Source organism: Dromaius novaehollandiae, chromosome 5 (genome assembly GCF_036370855.1).
Source record: "Dromaius novaehollandiae isolate bDroNov1 chromosome 5, bDroNov1.hap1, whole genome shotgun sequence".
Lineage (NCBI taxonomy): Eukaryota > Metazoa > Chordata > Aves > Casuariiformes > Dromaiidae > Dromaius > Dromaius novaehollandiae.
Genome location: NC_088102.1, coordinates 42,257,734 through 42,280,692, shown reverse-complemented (window position 1 = coordinate 42,280,692; position 22,959 = coordinate 42,257,734). Strand labels below are relative to the sequence as shown.

The 22,959-nt window shown below is 40.2% G+C and overlaps 1 protein-coding gene across 1 annotated transcript; it reads right to left on the bottom strand.

Moving 5' to 3' along the window:
- Positions 1–2,781: 2,781 nt before the first annotated feature.
- On the bottom strand, positions 2,782–22,869 carry LOC112980623 (cytosolic phospholipase A2 epsilon-like). The gene is made up of 8 exons (XM_064512589.1): positions 16,120–22,869; positions 15,359–15,490; positions 12,179–12,238; positions 11,463–11,628; positions 8,477–11,320; positions 6,674–7,486; positions 5,251–5,452; positions 2,782–3,939 (listed from the first exon to the last, which is right to left on the bottom strand). Exons 1-4 carry the CDS (start codon positions 16,168–16,170, stop codon positions 11,605–11,607), a joined length of 267 nt encoding a protein of 88 aa, XP_064368659.1. The 5' UTR covers positions 16,171–22,869; the 3' UTR covers positions 2,782–3,939; positions 5,251–5,452; positions 6,674–7,486; positions 8,477–11,320; positions 11,463–11,604.
- Between the last annotated feature and the right edge of the window lie 90 nt (positions 22,870–22,959).

Genomic DNA, 22,959 nt, shown 5'->3' with positions numbered 1-22,959 from the left:
GGTTGGAGAAAAAACATCTGAAAGTTTTTATCATCCATTTCTAAGTGGGAGAGACCTTCAGTTTGAATCTGAATCTAAATTCTGAAGAGTGAAAGGTACAAGATTGCATAGTCACTGAAAAGGTAGGTTACAGGTATGGATAGAGGCAGGATTGGGGGCAGGGTGTTATATTTTTTACTAAGGCACTATCCTGATTATGACGTGTATGAAGGATGGCTTTTTTCTTCAAAGGTCTATTGAGAAACTTGATTAAAAATGATTTCACATGCCCTAGAATGTTTTGAAGAGATAAAGAGATAAAGAGATAAAGAGATAAAGATCTCACTCCTCCTCAGGCACAGAAAGAAGTAGGTGGTTTTTTCCCATCCAAAAGTCATCAGTGAAGTACTGGCCCAACATCTCTCAATATATGCAATCCTGGCTTCAGTTTTTTGCAAGAAGAATTTCAAATCCAACCCTTCTCTCAAAAAGCAGATGCTCACGACCATTATTTCCAACTCGCCCTGTGCTCTGGAGATGAGAACATCTGACCGAATCTCTGTTCCTCCCTGCACCAAAGGCATGAGGCCCTCTGACCTTTCCAGCTTCATTCAAGAGTTCAGAAACCGTTCAAGTAACCTTCTCTCTTCCCTAACCTGGTCAGCCCATAGAGGTGAGGAATGCCAGCACCTTTCTGTGCCAGATAACTAGTCAGGAGAGTCTTTGCAGTAGTTCCTTTAGCATAACTGTGGCACAAAGCACAGCCTAGGACCTCTATAGAGAAATCCACAGCCTTAATAGCAATTTGAATTGAATCAGTTTTCAGAATACAAGGAGGTCATCTTACATCACCAGGTGATTAAGGGGGTAAAACCTCATTCACAGCCAGCCTGAGACACTTCAGAGAGTCCCAGAGACTATATTCACACCTAATTGCTTCCAGGGCAGCACCCTCACATTTGGCAGAGCTTGTGTGACAGGTCACAAACCAGTGTTGTCAAAAAAGAAATTGTTGCTGACCTACCTTGATCTTTAATAGCAGTTGTGCCACTGCTAACTGATTTTGAAAATCCAGCCCATAGCTCACCAGGCTGCAACTCTTCCCATATAAAATAGCATCACGAATACTGAACTTCTTTCCTCCATAGTTATTTTTTGCTTAGCAGATGGTAAGCCATTTGAACAACTATCTCTTCACCTGTACTTTTATGTCGCCTTTAATAGGACAGGAAAAGTGGCCTTTTCTTCCCCAGACAAGAAATCAAATGAGAGTCCACTGTGGAGAATGATAGCCACTCGTAGCCAGCAAGAAGGCTGAAGTTAGCATGCCCAGGAAAGCATTAGCCTTGTGTGCGACATTGGCTCTTTGGAGCCAGGTCCCTACTCAAACACTAGTATTTGTCTGACTTTCCTTCAAGTCAAAATATCAAGTTGCTAACCTAGACAATTTGGGCAAAGAAGATTTTCAGTTGCTAGCTTAACAGGCCCACGTTCTTTTAAATGGACTCCCTCCTTTCCGTAGCACGTTGGGAGCCATCCTAGTTTTCTGAATCTACTGCCAAATACTTACATCGCCACACCTTGCGTGAGTAAAGCACAAGGCCCAGTGCCAAGCATTGCAACCACCAGCAACCAGTTGGTGGAATAAACCAGGCACAAACAGCACTGCCTCTGCTATATCTTCCTGGAACTGTTAAAAAAAATTGAAAAACATTAAAATACCTAAAAGATACTTAAAAGAATTTAAAACAAACACGTTAAAAAAGCCATTTCATGAGCTAATTTTTTTAAACAATAATGAACACAACTGAACTGCTAAAGTAACATCTTCCTTTTCTACTCTGCTCACAGAAGACTACGGCATTTTACTGGTGAGACAGAACATCAAATCATCCTAGCCAAGATCAAGAAAAGGAGCTGAAATAAACTGGCCTTCGCGTTAAGAGGGCAGAGTTGAAAAAGACAGATGTTCATCAGTAAGTGAAAAAAAGAAGAGAGTTGTGGGACGGGACCATCCTGATGCTGTGAAGAGTGGAAAAGGTTACTGACAGCAATAATTTCCTTTTACGAAGAGAGATTTTCTTTTGTTTGATTCATACTGCAGCAAAGCTTGACAGGAGCTATCTGCTAGGATTATCTCAGCACTTCAGTTTGGATATGTTATTTTGAACAGATGCATAGAAAAAGAACTGCCATAGAAGTGACAAATCATGCTAAATACACAGGAGTCTCCAAGCCTAGATGACAGAGACCATTTACCTTCTGACAATGGCACGTGAGGGGAGCAGAGACAAGATTTCGCTTTCCCAGCGCAAGGATGGCAGACTGCCAAACAGATGTATACATTTTTTTTTAATGCACATATCGGTGTAATGAATGAGATGGCAGCAAAGGGGAGCAGAAAGGACTAATAAAAATACAGATAAAGCATACAGTGAATTCTAGTCACACTAGCAAAACAATTTCAAATGGTTGCAGTCTGTATTACTGGATAAATACCACAGCATTTGGAAGAGTGGCATTTAGACTCATAAATGGCTCATTATTATCCCCGTCATCTGCACTCTGGTTTTAAAAACAGAACATTTTTTTCCGCCCTTCATCTTCAACTGGTCTCTTTAAGTGGCAGCCTTTCTTTCATCCTTTCGCAAAGGTCATGAGCAAAGCTCATGGTTGCCTTTGTCCCCTCAATATCTCATTCTTTGGCATCTGAAGCAAGAAACATCTCTTCCCAGATAAACTCAGTACACAAACTGTGTGGAACTTGATAAAAATAACACATTGCAATGATTGCATCTATGATACTGCTCTCTTTAATAAGATTTTGCATGGTTTATTAGTATTTGAACAGTAGCTATTACACAGTACATGTATCAATTTATACACAATAAGTTCTTATAATAACCATTTGAACACATCTTCTTAAACAGACATTTATCTCTAACAGATATGAAACAATGCCTGTGGTTTGGATGGCAATGGAATAAAGCTGTAGCAGCAGCTACACGATGACCATTCTGCTGTCGCAGAAGTGAATAGAGTTGATGTAACAAGCTTCGTTACCATGACCATCTGAGAGCTAACAGCAGATTAATAAATGAAGACAAGGCTATGGCCAAAGCCTAGGCTGTTATAGTTTCTCTAAAACCAGGAAGTATAGGATTCAAAATCTTAGCTGTTTCCTTGGTTTTAAAATCCATTCAGTAGGCAATAGCCCAGAGAGAAGTTCAGCAGAAGTGGATGAAGCCAGATGATTTTTATTAAACAGTTGGTAGAAAATCAAGCTACTTATTAGATACTGATCACCCTGGAATAGTTCATCAAAAATTTAGACTCAATTCAATAGCAGTCAATCAGGTAAATTCAATGAAAATGAGACTTCTGCCTAAAAGAAGGCTGACAAAACCAAGGGTATTATTTACAGTACCATTCTTTGATTATCAGTCCTCTTTTTCCAAGTACAAGCATCTTTTGGCAGCTGCTACTGTCAAAAGCAAAGACATAAGACTTTGCTTGATCTTTGCTTTGGTCTCTAGAACAAAGACCACATACCACTAAGAGTTGCATCCAAATATGGCATGGACTTTTCTGAGGTTGAAACCTCATCACTATATTTCTATATATCAGACTGGACCCTATAACATCAAAATTGCCTTCCAACTCACTGTACCAGTGGAGTGAATTTTAAAAAAATAATTACAATTTGTTAATGACTTCATTGCCAGAACCGTGTTTATCACAACACACAGTACTTAATAAAAGATATGATTTTCTCTGTTTAACAAGCTGACATGGATGTTCATTTTGTGTGGATTCGTGTTTTCTGTTAGTCAGTTACCAAAACCTCTGTACATCTGCTTCTGATGGCATTGGTCAAAACATACTTTAACAGAGTTGATATGGTTGAGGTGACGAACAGCTTTTAAAACGTTTCTTTCATTCCACCGCAGTTCACAAAGCCTGAAGAATTAAATGTTTGTTATTCAGGATGTTACAGTTGCACAAATTCAGCAGCTTGTTGAAATTTTCTTCAGTATATGTAAGTAGACCAGTGCCATAGGGAGCAGCATACATCTATTCCCCCCTGTTCCATTTCTGTGGGACTGCACTACACATCTGAAGTAAAAACATAGCGAAATTCATCATAACAACATTACTGAGGGGCGAGATTCCTACCAGTCAACGCAGAATAACAGTAGCAGCCCCAAGAAGCTTAATTCTCTCAGGAAGATGGCTGCAGATTTAGTTATGATATAGACATTAAACTTGCCACACTACTAAAATTCAGTAATTTATCACAATTGCAACTGATACAGAATTGACCGGCAGAACAATTTTGTCATGGAAAATGCTTTCCTCTCAAAAATAAAGTTTTCCATGAGAATATTCCACTTCTTCAGATTCAGGATTTTTAACTTTTCCATTGGGTAAACTGAGATGATGGCTCCTATCTACCAGCTGGTGAAGAATGACATCAGAAAGCTCCTGGAAGGGGAAGTTTCCCTCTCAGGTGGCTGAGATTTCCAGGACTCTATATAGATGCCACAAGGCAAAAGAAAAGGATGATGGAACTACATGAGGTCTTGCCAATAAGCCAGTACATGGGGTTTTGTTCAGTTTGAGTAAGTTTTCCTGGTTCATACTAAACTGAGAACAAGAAAATAGGAATGTAGTCATAAAAAAGTATCTGTAAATTCAAAATGAATTTACCAAGTAATTTTTCCTGGAGGAAAAAACAGTCACAATTTATTCTATTGCTGAACTGAAAAAATAACCTGGCAACTTTTGAAAAAAAATCATAGAAAACAAAGCAGCTTCTGGCCTGCACAAATCCTTAATTTTCTTATATGTTGTCTGCACTTTCTATTTTAAGATTTTTCAATTTCATTTAAACAAAGAAACAAGAAAATACTAGCTTTGTTAACAATGTAAATGCAATATCTCATTTAAAAAGACTGTTGAGTGCTAGTATAAGCTACCAGTGAATGCAACTTATCAGCTGCCTCCTATCCTTCATTATCAAAGGAAAGGAAATGGTCCAGACTCCAGAGAGTTTTATCTCTAGCTATAGCTATTCATGCTTTTCATTTTGAAATTCCTCAGTTCAATACCTGATTAGTTAGCCAAAATGACATCCAACACAGCAGGACTATGAATATGGAAACTTAGCCAACTGAGAAGCTTGCCGGTCTCTCATTTTAGAAGAGAGATGTATTTAGTGGATAAACTAGATGGGACAATCTCAAAAAATGATTAAGGCTCTTAACTTACTAGGTGCCTTGTATTTTTGGAAGGTGTCACACACCAGTGGGAAATAGATCAAGATAGCTGCCTCTGAGTTGTCCTCAAACAGGCAGCACTCCTTCAGGTGCTCTCAGCCACCCTCGCTCAGCTCTGTCCAGGGCAACAGGATTCCTTGCTCTCAGCAGTACTCTGAGAATAGGTCCAGCAGCTGGGTCATCAAAGAACAGAGCTGCAACACAAAGAGGTTGAAAAAAAGCTACCAAAGCCTATTACTGGTATTTTGTTGCATTAGGCAAACTGTGATTGTTTTACGTGTTTTGCAAATATGGGTAACTATCCCCTGGAACAAGCCTGCCCCCCTTGATTTTAAAACTTCCTGGGTGCAGGTCTGATGGTTTATTTTCTAACACTGCTTATTTTTTAAGTCAAGATTCCTGTATTCTAAAATCTATACAAAATTCAAGACTTTTTTTAGATTAGTGGGCACAGCAGAAGATTTGGATCATGAAATTTTGGTTAAATGTAACTTCTCACAGACCACAGGTTCTTGAGTGTTTTTATTCAGTGCATCTAGAAATCAACATCTGGATACCCTGCAGCAAACGAGTGAAATGTAAAAGAAAGGCAACTCCAATTTTCATTCAAAAAACAGCAAGATTACGTACTAGGTAATTATATTCTTAAAACTTATTCAATGAAATATTAAGGAACTTGGATACTGCAGTGACAAAGCTCCACAGATATGCAGAATAGGTAAATGTGTGTGCATGTGTGTGTGTTTGTTCATGTGTGGCCCTGAGTGTGTCCAAGAAAGCTATAGAAAATAGCCCTGACAATGAAAACAAGATTTTGCTTATAATGTTGCATAGCATCACTAATGTAATCAATTAAAAAAAAAGAATAAGAAAAGAAAATAGACCATTTTCTGAAAAAGTGAAATGTAAGAAGTCAGCTGCTGGAGTCATAGAGATAAACAATCACTACTTCAAAACATCGTCAGCATCTGTGGTGCCCAGGAAGCCCCTGTCTGCTCTGGAGACAGCACCCACAAGCAGGAGGAGCGGAGGCTGGGCAGCCGAACCACCCTGCCCTACCTGCAAGCGGGTGCTCGCGCCATTGCGCAGACTGTGCTTGGCAGCAGTTGGGGGGCTTGGTCTCACAGCAGCATCCTGTCGCTCCCCACCTGGCCTCCTTCCCTATAGGGCTCTTGGTCACCCTCTTGCCACAGACAAAACTCCCCAGGGATTTTTTATGGTAAGCAGCGCAACTTTTTTTTCCTGCTTTCCAGCGCAACTGTTCTTTTCCTGCTTTTCCATCACTCCCAAAGGCTTAGCATCCCCTAACCCAGAATCAGGCACAAAACCAAATGCCTCCAAAACATCAGTCTTCACATTTCAGAGAGGTGTGACGGTAATGCAGACACAAGCAAAAAGTAATCCAAATAACTAACCAATGTCACGCTCAGTGCCCCAAGTCCATCTGTGCTAGAAGTCCTCTGAATGACGTGAGAGGTAGACAGCATCCATAACACTCTGGGAAAAATATATTACTCCATGTGCCTGGAAAGTTGAAAAACCACCACCACCACCACTCTACTTAATACTACTCTGCATTTTTAGAGCACAGCTCTGGAGCATACTTGGTCAGCCTTACTCAGCTTCTGCAGTTGTTTAAATGAGCACTGGTTTTTTACACATGACTTCATACTCATCCAATTTTATCCTAACTTGCCAATTATGATATTTTATAAATTGGAATATGAATACCAAATGCTATGCCATTCCACCTAATGTCTGGATTATGATTAGGCCATTTTAAAAAAACAGGGGTGATGATACAAGTCAGCTGCTGATTTTAATTACTTCAAAAGGTAGTTTTAACAAGTGTGTTCTGTTTTAGTCTAATTTAAGAAGTCCAGCAAGTTAATTGCATCTGCCCTAGATATTTGCTTCCTCTGCAATTCATTTTTCCACTTTAAGACATTTCATTTGAGATTTAAATTGTATCAGATATGTTATCTGGTACTAGTGTTTCTACTTGCAGACAAGTTGTTATTAAAAGATGACTCTGTGTAGCCAACTACGTGTTTATAAAGTTGACATTTTGGGGGGATAATAATCACCTTCCAAGAAGCAGATCCGAGATGCTGGAATATTCTCCATCAGGCAACCCATGAAGAACTACCAAAATCCTCTGAACGAACAGAGGCTTTGTATTTCAGGAAACCCACCTCCCACCTCATATGGTGCAAACTCCACCTAATCTGCAAATAAGGCATCAAGAAGAAGGACTTATTGCAGCTACCTGAACACAAGTAAAAGAACCAGGTTATCAGAAAATCAAAAGCTAGAAGAATAAGAATTGCAGCTTCAACATGCTGGTGACAGACCATCACATTTTGAAAAGAGTAAGTGCCCTTCACTGTATTGCGTGTCAAAAAGCTAAATACACCTCCTGTACTAGCACTGAGAAAATCCATTCAGCTCTGGGCTCAGGTCCAGTTCGGCAGCGAGAAGGAAAAACTGAGGCTGAAAATCCACTGCTGGTTAAGGCCCTACTCAAGCTGTGGTATTGTTAATTCCCCAGTCGGCAGCGACACCAGCTACTGTTCAGGCTCAGATTGTGATAATCATTGCCTTGTGAATCTCAGAAGACTCAGATGTACTGAGCAACACCTTCCCAAATCTTGGCTGAACACACTGGACTGCAAGTTTTGTCTGGACGCGGATGACCAGATTCACTTCCATTTTGGCCAGGTAACACCATAGAAATGGTCAATGGCTGGTGCTGTTGCTCAGGACACGTAACACTGCTGATGCTTGGAGCTGCTGCCTATTGCCACACCCCACCCCTTCCTTTTCTCCCTGCCCCTTGGCCCCCCCACCTTCATCCCGCTCTTCATGGCTTTCTTGGACTACCACTGTCTTGGCAACAACCCAAGCAGCTGAAAGAGGCCGCGAAGAGCAGGTGGAGAGGAGGAAGAACGAGCAGCAGCAGCTGGTCTCCAGGCTGCAAGCAGCAGGTCTCTCTACCCCTCGCAGGGCAGCGTGTTTGCACAGGAATGTCTCTCATAATATTTGAGCACTCATTTTTCCTCCAGTCAGATAAAGAAAAAAAGAAATTATTTAAAAGAAAGCTTTTAAAGAAGCTTATGATATTTAAGAAGTTAGATACTTAAAAGAAGTTTTTGGCATTCACCCAGCCCTAAAGAGAAACTTCTTAGATGTATAAAAATGCACATAAAAATCATTACCTTTAAATGGTAATCTGTATGTTGCTAGGATGGTTGTTTGATCTGAAATTGAAGATGGAAAAATCAGTTTCATTAATGTCCTGACTTTTCACATGCAGGTGGGGTGCCTGTCCTCTCCCTGACATTTTTGCTTTATATGATTTAGTCTTAACTTTCCTCACATACGTGGCAATTCTGTTAGCCATCCTCTCTTTGCCCCATAGTTAGCATAGTCCTTAAAAACCAACACAACATATTTCTTCAATGTTAGGGATATATCACACTATTACCTTTAATCTCCGCTTCACTGCATTTCACCATCTCTCCTTGCTTTTGGGTTTGTTGTTGATTTGGGGGGTAGGGGGGAGGTATTATTCATGTGACTCTAACCCTTTTATCTTATTCTGAGGTTCCTCAGGTTCACTTGTAGCAATTCCCAGTTTATGCCTGTGCTTTCTGACCTTCACACTGTCAGTCTTTTTTATTCCTCCCCTTACTCCTAAGTACACTTTTCCAGCTAACTTTGGAGTCTGTTCCTCTATTCCAGTACAAGTTTTAGATCTTTTCATTTAGTCAGAGATGAAAAAATTAAGTCCTATCCTACTCAGTATTTAAGTCCATGAGCACTCGACTTAGCTGACTTAACTGCCTAGGTTTCTGAGCATTAACGATTCCTTGCCATGAGCCTTCCTGTGATGAGAGCACCCAAGAAAGCCCCAAGACCAGCCCTTCCGTTAAGGGCACCCTGTGGGCGCTTCGCCACAGCGAGTCAGTGGTGCTTCACCTCCTTCGCACTGCAGCAGCCCCTATGGATACCAAGCTCGCACTATGCTCATGTCCTGCAGGCAGGCTGCTTTAACCCACACCAAAGTGAGGGCGGAGGTTGGCAGAGAATTAGAGAGCTGTAACAGACCTTGTGAGAGCTCCTCTTCCACCCTCTGTGCCAGAAATTCTTGGATATAGTCTGGGGACAAGTGAGAATCTGGTCTGTATGCTTCAGTCGAAAAGATGTAGAAGAGATATATGGGCAGACATGCAAGTACATCACACTCACTTCATGCAAAGCAGGACAGAACATTTCAAGTGCCAAAGGCTGTCCCACACACCTCACCCTCCCACAGGTCTCCATCTAGCTGAAGAACTTTCAGAGCAGCAGCAACCACTTTCTTCCTTTTACAGATGAAATCCTTCTCCTCTGCGCATAGATCAAACACCAAGCGCAAATCTCAGTTCTTACATCTAGAGCATAGGGCCAGAACCCAAGATAAATGTTATCTGTAAGCCATGTCTAGACCTATTGCTTGAGACAGCAGGCAAACTCAGCAGCAACAATAAACCAGTTTCCAAAAAGGCTGCTTCCATATATGCAAAGACCTCACTGTGCAAATGAGAACTTGTGTGTGCCTGTCACAGATCCTGTATTTCTACCTTCCTGCTGAGATATCAGAAAGGTGCCCTGAACTATTTCATGCAGTCATTAGGAAATGCAGTGAATCAAAGTCTCAGCTGGTGAAAAACAAGAGATGTTAATTAAATTCAAACTGCAACATACTGAGCCCTCAAATCTGGGCACTTCTTAACAGTATCTTCCTATGCAAGTGTTTCCTGAACAGCAAAGTGGGCCTAAGCAATTACTGAGACGCCAGTACAAGCCAGTTCTCTGCTGGTAACTTGCATTGCAAATACTTGAGTCAGAAAATGTCTCTTAAATGTTTGCCTTCATATCTGTACATGATTACAAACTTATTGTGCATCATAATTTCAAAACCTTTATTTCCCAGGGCTACTGTTCTGGGGCGGGGGGGGGAGGTGTTTAGCCAAGAGGTTTCTTCATCTGTTCCGTAATCCTCAGTAAATAGTCAGTTAAAACTCTGATTTACCACCTCCACTTGTAACTGCTGCTTGCAATGTAGCTAACTAATCAGTAGGCAGTAATGTTGCCCTTCAGAAAAATCACTGCTTGTTAGCCCACCAGTGAATTACTCACTGTCCAACTGTTTCATTGAAAATGACCTGCAGAGGACTGATAAATGAATAATGATGTTAAAAACGTGTTACAAATGCATCACACACAAATCTGTATGTATTATAGACAAAGGTTACTTACCATAGCAATTCTTAGGCATCAACATTGGGAAGTATTGTGACTGGTTATATCCCATGATTGCATGCCACCTATCCTATGCTGAACTAACAACCAATTCAGAAACGTATCAATCTATTAACCCTTCCCCATATTTTGATCTTGTTAAATCAGTTATAATCTTTACTCCATCATCTTGAAATAATGAACTAGTTTAAGCTGTAGTTTCCCTTCATCTACAGAGCATACTAAGAAAAGATAGGAGCTGGCCTAAGTAATCATTCAAAAAAATTACAGATTTACCCATTTTCTTCCCTCACACATACATCATAAGATTCACCCTGAAAATCAAGAGTGAAAACACTATAAATTTTAAATGGAGTTGAAAGTTTGTAAAGGTCAGTTTTTACTGTATTTACTGAGCAGTTACTCAGATCTATAATCTAGTGATCTGTCTTTGGTCTATTCTCAGGCCTTCTGCACACAATAATCACTACATTTGCTTTTAAAATATATCTCAAAGAAATTAGCAATTCTGAATGTACTACTCTTTCCTTGAATACTGGTTCTATTTTCAAATGTCAGCAGAACTAAGCATACTCAGCTAGTACCTTTTTTAGTGAGAAACCAGGTATCACATAGATACAGATACATTTAAATAATTCCAAAGGCTGTCAAAGGTTACTCACTTTGGCTATTTGTACTTTCTCTCACAAGTCCAGAGAATTCAGAGGCACAGCCAGGGGACTACTTACACCCCTTTACCTTTCATCCGAGCTATGCTGAATTAAAGTGAAAAAAAGATTGTTAGAAAAAGAAAATAGTTTACAGCCCATAGGTACAAATCTACCAGGCAAAGGCCAATTCATGATGCTTCCCACAAGTTACTTTAGCTGTTATCATTGTCCACAAGCAAAGACATACGTCACAGAAAAAGCTCTCTCTTGGCAGCGTCATCTCCAGGCTGGGTTGACTGTGCTTGACGTAGTGGAACAGGGCTGTATCACTGCTTCTCCAGCTGGAGCCAGGACTAAGGAAACGTCTTGTCTTCCTTCATAGGATCCTTTCACTGTGAAAGTGAAATCTCTCCCTAAAAACAAGAAGCAAAGCACAGAAAAATCTTAACTGCATCTCACACTGAAAAATAACAATGGAAAACACCCTGAGCAAAGTTTCAGCCTTAATGCAGTCAACACAAAATTGGACCAGGACTTCTGCTTCCTGGTGTAAACACAGATGCAGTCTGAATAAAGACCAAGACAGAGAGCATGTGCCAGACCAGTGGATGCCACTGGAAACTTTTATAGCCTTTGAGTTCCCACTGTAGTCTTTCAATCCTGATAGTTACGTCTGTTCTTTTACTCTCTGTTCTCAATGTAGGTATTTACGCTCTGTCACAGTGCAGTCAAATTTCAGAGTTTTCCTCAGTGTATCTGCATAGTTTCCTTTAAGCCACGTAACCAGGCTGCCTACAGAAGATTTTCACTAGCAGCAAGTAGGTAATTCAGGAAATCCCTCAAATCCCAAGCAGCACTGATACACATATGAAGAAAATAAAATGGAACAGGTATGTTCTAGATTCAACTGTATCTTCCATAGCATAAAAAATAGTGACAAACCATTTAAATCAATAACCTCACTTGTGAAAAGGCTCTGTTTTTATTGCATCCAACTGTACTTCCAAATGGGAAACTTCGAGACTGGAAGACAGAAGCAACAAAATCACTGATCACGGCTCCCAGGGAAGTTCAGGATCCTCACGGAGGATCTAGAGGTCCTGTGGATGCACCAGGCTTGGCCATGATGTCCTGTGAACATGAGGTAAATCAGAGGCTGATTCTCAGCTTCCATAAAGCTGGAAGCACTACTGTGGTATATGGAGCTGCTTCCCTAATGCTGTATTATCATTCTCTAAAATGGCAACTTTTCTGATGACAAATTCTGGAACATTTAGGCTTTACTCACATGTTTTCCAGTAGAAATTCCACTTCCAGCTCTTCCTGATTCTGAAAATTAGATTTTTTTTTTTAAAGGAAAATGAATAGATAAGCTTTTTGCCTTTGATGGAACTGTGATTTTGCTATTCCCACTTCCTTCATGACATAATCTAAAATGAACACAGCCTTTTTAGCCACTCTTTCATGTAATGCCTGTCCATTGCTCTGTCATTTACAGTCAGCTGTCACCCTGAGGAGTCAGTAAATGCAGAGGAAGGGAGGGATAAACAGGTGGACAGAGGAACATGCTTGAGAAAAACGGGAACCAGGTGGTAAGTATATTTGGGTTAAAGCAGAAGAACTCGTAGAGTATGGGGACTAAACATGAAACAAGGGGTGGGAGAAGAGATTGAGCTGAGAAAGGAAAATTGCCAGGGAGAAGGGAAGAAGAGAGGATGGGAAGACTAAAATTGCAAAGAGGGGGTGAGGGAAAGAGTGTAGGAAGGCCAAATCAGGATGAAACAAGGAGAAAGAGTAAGAACACAGAACAGGAGGAGAAGAAAGGAGTAACACATCAATAACACATGAGAGGCAATGAAAAACTCTCAGAATTCTTTACTGCAGACATTTCCTGGGTCCTGGGTTCCTGTCTGGAACGCAGCCAGTTCAAGAAGTACCACACACAAAATCACGTATCATGGATATCTCCCACAGGGAGGAAAACAGTATTTAGTGGAAGATATAAATCTTTTTCTGACAAGCTCCATGTGGAAAACTTTTTCATTCATATCCAGAAGAAACTAACCTTTACAGCCAAACATCTTTTCAGTCTGGCTGTACAGCATATTTTAACTTTGTGAAGAGACTGAAAACCAGGCCAAATCTGACAGTGTAGCTGCTAAAGAAAAGCCATCACTATACTAAAGCTGAAAGTGAGTATTTTTGCATTTATTAGCTCATTTTAATAAGTACGAAATCTTAGGTGACTTCTTTGAGAACTGGACCTGTGGCATATAAATGAGCAGCTGGTTGTTCTGCCTGTTTGTTTTTGCCAAAGCTTCTATTTTATGAGAAAGAGAGCAGTGGCCACTGTTTGTGCCTCCTTTGCACAGAACTGGAGGATGGATTTTAGAAGCAGTTGCCTTGCACAGATGCAAGGCAGATTTCATCTAGTATCAGATCCTGACAAATCTGTACTATCCAGGCTCATTGATCTGTTCCACCTTTATCAAAATACCAGCAGAAAATGTTTAGAAGACCCTGGCTTATAACATTTGCCACATGGTGGCTATCTTATGTTCCCACATTCTTACCCTGGTGTATACACACACACACAAATTATTTTTCTAAAAAGTTCCATTCAAATTTTTGTGGGCAAAAGACCTGGAGCAAAGCAATAGAAAGACTTGTTAGACCACACAGTGAACAACAGGCACAATAGGAAGCAACCTGACATTACCCATTCCCCCTCCACACCCCTCTTTTTGAGATACCTTAGCAGATGAGACAAATCATTATGGGAAGAGGTGGTAACACTGTCTATTATTAAGGTTGTCCAACATAGCTTAAATCACTTTTACACACACCTAGCTCAGAGCAAACTCATGGCTTGATTCATACTTCAAACACGCTCGGTCACATGATGCCCATCTCTGGAAGGTCATAGTCAGCTGGAGCAGGAATACTGAAAACCTTAGTAAAGGAAGTGATTAGCTTTCTAGGAGAGTAATTAGCAGACGCTCTCTTTCCAAAGCAATGGAAATAAAGAACAGGCAAGAGCATTTTCCAGACAGCCTATCTGACACAGTGGTTTAGAAAGAAACTGAACATACGCAGTTCCTAAGAACCGTAAATTCAAGCCCCTAGCAGAATTACGAAAAAGCTCTGCAGTCACAGTACTGTATGCAGCCTTTAAGCAGAGAAGGTGTTATATTTTGAAGAAAGTAATCTGAGCATATATTTTGCTTTTTTAAAAGACAAACCTCCTCTGTGATTTCACTACCTGTCCTTTAAACAACTTACCCCCCTCCAAAACATTTCATAGAAAGCTCTTTATCCCCTTTAATATAACCAAACACACAATATTCTTTGAATCATGTGCAGCAAATAAAACTCCCAGGTCACACACTGACCTACAAGAAAAGAATAAAATACCGAGTAGATTCTCATTCACCAAGCACTATCCATTCTGTGCAATGAGTGAGGCTCAGCTCCTCTGAATAAGCAGTATGTAATCACATAATAAAAGATCGTAAACCGACTTGCTGAGTTTTTTTTTTTTTTTTTTAATAAAATACTGTCTTTTACCAGAAGGAAAAAAAAATGGATTTTCATGAGAAAATATAAATGTTTACTACACAAGTTACCTCAAAGCACAGGACAGAATATGTGGTGAAGCTGAGAGATGGCACCCCTAAGTAGCTACTAGCTAATGGGTAGGGCAGTGCCTGGAAATGGCTCAAAGTTTGTTCCCGTCCCTGTTCTATCATTCTCCTAACTACAGAGATGAGAGCCCTAACTATCAACTTCCTTATTTTTTCCTCACTCTTTCTCCCCCCCCCCCAAAAAAAAAAGAAATTCCATAATGGTTATTTTGTTTTTCTCATGTGGAACAGAAACATTTTTGTAATTTCATAAAAAACAGAACATGAAATCCATTTTGCACCTAGCTCTAATCACAACAGATAGGTGACTATTTCTGGCCTCTCCTAAGCCCTGACCATTTCACTTTGTAGCTTAAATAAGGTTATTCTAATATAGTCTTAGTGTACGAGTACTGTACGAGAAACTAATGTTTAATATAGGTAATACCTTTGGAAAAAATTCTGACCAGTAGTATTATTTTACATATTACCTAATTTTGCTTGTCTTTTAATTTCTTACCTCTGGATTCAATGCAAAATTCAGGTGAACTTTTTCTCCAGGCTGGATTTTAGCTACATCAAAGCAAACAATCAAAAGCTGGTCATTTGGTGTGAAAGTATCTTCATCACAGACTGTCAGTTCCAGGATATTCTGAGAAGAGAGGCAGAAAAGGATGTAAATGGCATCATATGGCATTAGGGAGCCCAAAGGAAGGGGCTATGAATTAGTTCATGTGCAGCCCACATGTCATTCAATGCAGGCAGCCAACAGTCTGCCAGATGACTTCAGCAGGCCTTAGTTCAGGTTAAGTACCCACCTGTGGTTCAGACTACAAAGCCAGGTACTGATCTAGAAGAGTAAATCATCAGAAGATTTGTTGGTGAGTAAGAGCTTAAAAAAAGGGGGGGGGGGGGCAGCCATCTATGCATGAGTAACAGGCATGATGGTAATATGCACCTGATAAAGTGGAGATTACACATTCTGTTCACCAAAACTGCTACCTTGAAAAATTTCAGCATATTAGCAGAAAGTAACAGTAGAGGTCAAACTCTTAGATGAAGGGAAGGTAAAACACAGCAACTTAGGCCTCTTTTACCAAAGTTTAAATTACCATGATTTCTCTTGCATTTGCTCTGGGCTGAGATTACCCACAGTACGGCACGAACACACAGTACTGTTAAGCTGTAGGAAGCCAACTATTGTGCCCAGATCTTGTATCATTCGTGCTCTACCTCTAACCTATTTCTGCTAACATTACAGAGATTTTAAAAGTTTCTTACCACTGCTCTGGTGCAGGAAAAAAGCACTCTGCTCTCCTCCAAATGAGCCATACTCCTTCTAAACTCATACTCATTCAACGCATGGGATGACTATTATTCAGCTAGAAGTCAGTAGCAGATGTAAGGTTTGATTTCTTATAGCCTGTTGGGTTTTTGAAAATATGTCCTTTTACTGATAGAATGGTTGGTATTAAAAAAGTTTTTATCAACATGAAGTTGTGTTTGCGTTTACAATTCACAAATGGCTTCAACTGTTCATCTATAAAGCAAGTAAAGCATGGCAATAAACAGCAATAACACCTTCAAGTTTGCATATAAGATGATATTACTAATCCTTTAAATAATTTGTAAGGGCTCTGATGCAATTCATCTTGCTTAGAAGGTGACAGGGCAACAGAGAATCCTTAGCGAGGCTCACAGGTTCACTTACTGGTAGGAAAGAGTTGTGCTGTTGAGTTTCTTCACATCATTCGTTTTGTCTAAAGCATTTACTCAGCTTTTTATAATTAAAAGATGACTGATTTTTATAATCAAAGGATAACCTGCACTTTTTTGAAAAAATCCATAGACCGTCTTATGCAACATTGTCACAGTTGTTGTCGTTTGCCACCAAACACTAAAGAAATGTTAAGGCAAATTTTAATGTGCATTTATTCCTTTTGTTTACCCTTATTTTATAGATTTGCTTGCTTGTATGTAAGATAGCACGTGTTTTGGAGGCATTTGTTCAACTTCTGGAGAATATCATCTTCTAACAGCTCATGGACTAATAGCGATTACACACACAGGAGCACCAGTCTGAGAAAGGAAACAACCTTCTGTTGGTAGGAAACCGCGCTTGCCTCCTTTACAGACTTTCAGATAGCCAAGGAAACTCTCAGATTTAAGCTACTGGCAAAATTCTGGCCCCTTTGACATCAATTGTCAAACAACATTAGTGGGGTCAGGATTTCACCTACTGTTTTGAAAGAAAACCAGCCAGTCGCTATACACAGTCGTAACAACATCACCGTCAGCCAGAGACCTTCTAAGGCACAGAAGTCACCCCCTGTTCCAGCCAATCATACTTGTACCAGGAGGTTGCAATTCTCTCATGCCCTCTTTGATATCACCCGTATCTTCCCTTAACCATCCTATTCCTCATCAAGCCTTACGCTCACGTAAAGTGTCTGCTGTGGAAAGTCTTCTCATTTCTTCTTACCTCTCTCAGCATACACAAAAAAGAAAATCACAGGTACCTGCTTCTGAAGACTGGTCCGTACTTCACGGAGGTTAGCTGAGCCCAAGGAGGGTGGAGCAGGTCAAACTCAGGAGCATTTGACTTACCCACTCCGGACTGCTAATGAACTCAAACCTGCCTTTTTAACTTTAATCAGATCAGCCTGATAGAGGTGAAAACATCTTTTATCTTTTAACCCCACTCTCAAGAGATAACGTGGCAGATGACAGGAGGTTTGTAACCCTCTGCTGCAACAGCTGTTGGCCAGCTCTATCTGTCCTTCTTTTGACCAGATCCCTGTTGACCTCAAACTTCAGAGCTGAGCTTTGAGGCTCATTTACTGGCCTGCACTGAAGTTTCTTCTCCAGTGGGAACTGTATGCCCTACATTACCATGGGATACCTTGTTTAGGGGACAGGGCCAATGGGGGAAAGGAAGAGTTTTCATCTTGAAAAAAGTCAGTGAAAAAGTTTCGTACGCTTGTGGTTTGCAAAAAATGGTGAGCATTTCTTACAGATCCTCCTGAAAGATGACAGCTTATTCACAATCACTACAAGCAGCCTTTGGAGTGCAGAGAAATGCCCCAAGTCCAATACTTGCTGGAAGACATAGCAATTAGTTTGACTCATTGTATTAACAAAAAGATGTGTAACTATCACAGCAACAGTTTTTTATTATTTATTTTACCCAACTGGTGAAAAAAAGAATCTCCAAGTTTTACTAAATATTTCATTAGATCCAAAGGAGAACATTCTGGATTTAGAGCTATTTAACTTTTCTTCTTAAATTTAAGTCAATTTCAAACAAAAGTTAATTTTAACCCCAAAATACTAATTTTTAACAAAAGTCAAAATAGTCAGTTTCAACAGTGTTGAATTGAACCATTGTGACTATTCTGATCTTTTACCTCTATTTTTAACTATTTGCTAAATTCCAATAAAATTCATATATGATTTCACTCTCTGAAACGTCACTTTTCAAAAAAATGAAATATTTAGTTTTGGGAGATTTTTGGGCCTGACTGTAATTGTAATGGACCAGTCATCCACAGCCAAATAGCAGCAGAGACAAACATAGCAGTATCAAACACCACTAGTGATTTTTTCCTAATATCTTTCACAAATATGCTGTTTTCAGAAGGAAAATGCACAGGCTCTGGATAAAAAAGCATTGAAGAATTAGGGAATGGGAAATATGAAACAGCCAGTGAAGGGAAGCATGACTTATTTCCCAATATAGAATTTGGCAATTTCTATTTTAAATTGTTTTCTAAAACAGAATAATTGAGCCTAAATGATAAAAAACATGCAACTTCTGCAGCCTAAAAACCTGAGACACTACTGTAAACCAAGCAGCAGTTACATAACAGCACTGGGTTCAGATGACAGTGGTCTTTTTAATAACCAATGAACATGCCAGCCGTTTTGGAGTGAGAAGGGAATGAATTGTGCCGAGAATACCAGGGATACTTACACAGGTCTGCTTTATAGACATTTCTCATCCTTATAACTTTTACAGTGAGACAGCATAAGTGAGGCACTTCTGTCTGCAGAACAATGAGGAAAAAAAGCTTAACTGTTAACAAAGGACTAGGATATATCTAAAACAATCTACCCTATAGCATAGGAAAGAGGAAGAGAAATATTTTTTTAAAAAGTAATCATGGGCTATGGCTTTCCACCGTGCTGCTCTGGGGACCATGAGATGTCCTCCTTCCTCAAGCAGTGACGGCTGCTGCCCACACCTGCTACAGCACATCACCGCAGAGCAGGACAGACATCCTCCTTTCCGTAATGCCCCAGCCAGGATATTATCACTGCTGCTGGCTAATCCAGCTACATGACGTCATTCATAGCACCATTCACAGTACCAAAATACAAGACCCTTAAAAAAAGGGGGGGAGGGGGGAAGGTCTAAGGGTGAACTGCCCAATGTGGGACTCGGGAGCTCTTCCGATACAGCCCAGAGCGCTACAATTACACCACCAGGAGGAAGGCTGAAATCTGAGGCCTGCGGGAAGCCATTCGTCCATTTTACATATATGGCCCATCTAGCTATAAGGCAGCTCTAGTGTTTCAGTTCAAATTTGAGATGATGTAATGAAAAAGAGGCTGTACTTCTTCAGTTCTGCGCAACATTTTAGGTAAAGACGAGCCTATCGTGCATAGATAACGTCCATGTTAATCAGAATGCAACCAGATTACCAGAAAATTCAAAACTGATACATAAACTAAGTGTTGCAGGAAGACCAGCAAGAACTGCAGAAGGCATAAGTCACAATAACTCTAAACAATTCAAGAAAAGGGCAGGTTGCAAATACAAACTGGATTGTAAAGTTGATATGACAAGAGCAGAGAGAGTACTATAAAATCACGTAGGTGCCAGATTATGCAATTAAAGATGCATTATGCAACTAAAGACAAAGAGGCAAGAATAAAAATTGCAATTACCTGTGAACATACAGAAGAAGTTCAGAAGCACAAACAGGTGAATTAAAATGCCCTGGCTTATCCCTGGTTTATCCAGGACTTCTATAAATTATTCTAGATTTATGGTCAAGTAGAAAAAACACACAATCTTACTGATTTGCCAAGGAGAAGCACTGAGGTATAGCAACATACTGACAACCCACATGGTCAGGCACTACAAAGGAATGGCTTGAAGACTGCACAACACTTTTTTTTTTTGTTTTTTTTCTTTCCTCCCCTCCCTCCCACTCCCCATCACAACTACACACAACCCTATACTTGGTCACAGGAAAAACAAGACAATTTTGAAGAACACCAGAAGTAAAATCCTGCATATGAAACCAGTAGCTCCATTAATTAAATTAAAAAGGGCAATTAAATCTTGAAAGTATCATGATTTCTGAGAAGTTGTTTCCTTGGGAACTTCTTGTGTACCTCTCCCTTTTGACATGTCAGTCTCTTGACGAGACCAGATTAACCATCTAAAAAAGGCTAAATGACCTTGGAGGAAGCTACCGAAGAAAGAGGATCCAGTTACAAACCAGAGAAGAGCAATGGGCAACAATGCATTAGCAGTATTGCAAAAAGTTCCCAAAAAGTCTCATTTCATTCTGCACTGCCTATTCCATGAACAAACCCAGTGTCTTTGTCAGAGCTCCACTGAAACCAATCCTACACCATACTAAGGTGAATGCTATCACTCAAAGGGAGATGCATGAGCTCACACCGTGCGCATTTGGAAACGTACATACTTCATCGGTGGTCTGGAGGTAAATACAGTGTCCACCATGAATAAAAAACTCACACAACACAGCACAGTAAAATAGTGCCTAATGCAGACAGGACAGTCATGCCGACAACCTGGAGCAGGCCAGTTTTAAAAATTTCTTTCAGTGCGCACAGGCGTAGAGCTCAGGAGAGAGAGATTTGAGAGCAAGGAGTGCAGCCCCAGCTACAGAGCGGGTCTCAAATCACAGACGTCCAGGCATCGTTTTCTAGAACGCCTCATCACAGAACACAGGAGAACTTCTGCAGATAATGCATTCACGAAGCACTTGTAAAACACAGTCTCCATCCGCTGTGAAGCTGCTCCCCTGCCCAGCTTCCCATTCACAACTCTGCTGTTCAGCTTCCCAGATTTACTAGCAACCAAGTTCTCTGGAGAGCCGGGAAAGCATCGTAACAGCAGGGGACAGGCGCTGCTGCTGGCTGCCGCATGGTGGAACACAGAAGGAATAACATCCCCACTGGACATGCAAAACATGAATATGTGCCTGCAGTGAATATATTAACCCTGACAGTGACATAGCAATGCTTTGCTAGTACAACTGTTGCATTAGAGGTTAGGTTCCTCCCCTTGCAGTGTGGACTTTTTTGACACTGGCAATAGAAAAGAAGGTATCACGAAGGTGCACAATATGTCAGTGAGACTTGTTAACCTCACAATAATTTTAAAGAAGCCTACTTTAATTTCACTTGTCATCAAGCAGAATGAAAAGTTTGTGGTGATCAGGTTTGGCAGGGTTAGTAACCATGATGAGCTTCTTATACAGATTTTTTTCCAGTGGGGCTGTGTAACAATGTTTTTGTTTTAAAGCTGAAAGTTGGATGTTGAATTTAATTACTTACTCAAAGATACTGCAGAACTTTTTTTTAAAAAAAAAAAAAAAAAAGAGAGAGAGAGAGAAAAGGATTTGAATTCTCATCCATAATTTTCTGAGCAACTTTCATTCTCCTCCGAGTTATCACACCTAGTCAGTCAAGCTTTGCAGCTCTACGTGCGTGCCCTTTAGGGTAAACTCAGGATGATATTTACATTGACACCCATGGATGAAACTCTCTGATGCAACCACATGGCATGAATCAGTCACGGTGGAATTCTCACCACAACTTCTTGTCTGTAGGACATTATATAGCTCTTAGCAGACCTGAGCTGACTTAACAAAACTGTGGTAGGCAGCAACCCCATAACCAGTTAAAAAAATAAAGCACTTCCATCGGCTACAGGGTTACTTTTACTCTCTGTCTCCTGTGAAACAATTTCAGGGGCATCATGAAGGATGCAGTGGAACTGTTTCTAACATCCTCCTCACTGACTGATGCTGAAAAAGAAAGCTAAACATTACAGCTGCAAGCAAAGAACACCTCAAAATATAAGCTGAACTGATCATCCTACAGTTTCACATATAGCATCCATCCACTAATGAGTTCCAGGCAGCTTTATAATTGTTTTATAGGTACAACTTCTGCAGAAATAATAAACAAAAAGAAATAGAAAATTTGTTTCTCCTGCCCTCCCCAAGACATAGTCAACTCTGGTGGAGATCACTTCAGCTGTTTGACTCAACCAGTGATTTCATACCACAGCTAAATCTGCAGTATAAACAGGTAAGTGTGTCTGCGCACAGCAATAGCTCCATTTTTCAAAACTCAGAAAAATTTCTGAAAATTAATACTTTAGCAATTTGCAAAGTTTTAAAGTTTCCTCACATTTATCTGATAGCAGAACATTTACAACACAGTTCTGAGTAAGTCACAGACCGACTGTAAAATCAAGAGAGATTTCTGAATGCCAAGAAACATCATCTGCAAAATTCCAATTTGCCTTGTGCTGGATCGCACAGAAAGGATCCCATTGAGCCAGAGTCCAGTGCAGCTTCCTCCGCCTCTTCACAAGATCCTTGCACACTAAGCTGCAAGTCAACTTCCTCTGGAGATACAAGCCAGAAGAGAACGTGGGCCAAAACCAAAAAAGAAGAGAAACAGCACCACCAACCTGTAACTGATAGATCTACACACATTGCAGCTCTTCCCTGGCACATAGTCTAGCAGGGCTAAAATATGACACTCTCATAAAGCATTAAGAACCACGACATAAGAATTGCTTGTGAATAGAAACAAAGTACCCTCCTGCAGTCTTCTCTGAATTAAAAAAAAAGAAGTCTAGCTTTCCTCCATAAATATTGAAAAAAAAAGTGGTATTTCAGAATAACTGCAGTACTTGTAAAACAGTGTTGAAATCAGCAACCAGAAATTCAAGGTATCACTCCTGGAATTTGTCAGAAGAGAGGGAGGGGAAGAGATTTACATAATTTCTTCATCACCTATGTATTTCCTACGATTTCCCCAAAGGGAGTAACATTAGTCATTAAC

Bases quoted from the DNA above. Each gene is read 5' to 3' on its own strand.
- LOC112980623 (XM_064512589.1), bottom strand. From the start codon at position 16,170: ATGGCTCATTTGGAGGAGAGCAGAGTGCTTTTTTCCTGCACCAGAGCA. The intron at 15,491-16,119 runs GTAAGAAACTTT...CTCTCTTCTCAG, and splicing joins TTTCCTGCACCAGAGCAGTG to AATATCCTGGAACTGACAGT. The intron at 11,629-12,178 runs GTGAGGTTATTG...TCTTGTTTTTAG, and splicing joins AAAACAGAGCCTTTTCACAA to GGAGAGATTTCACTTTCACA.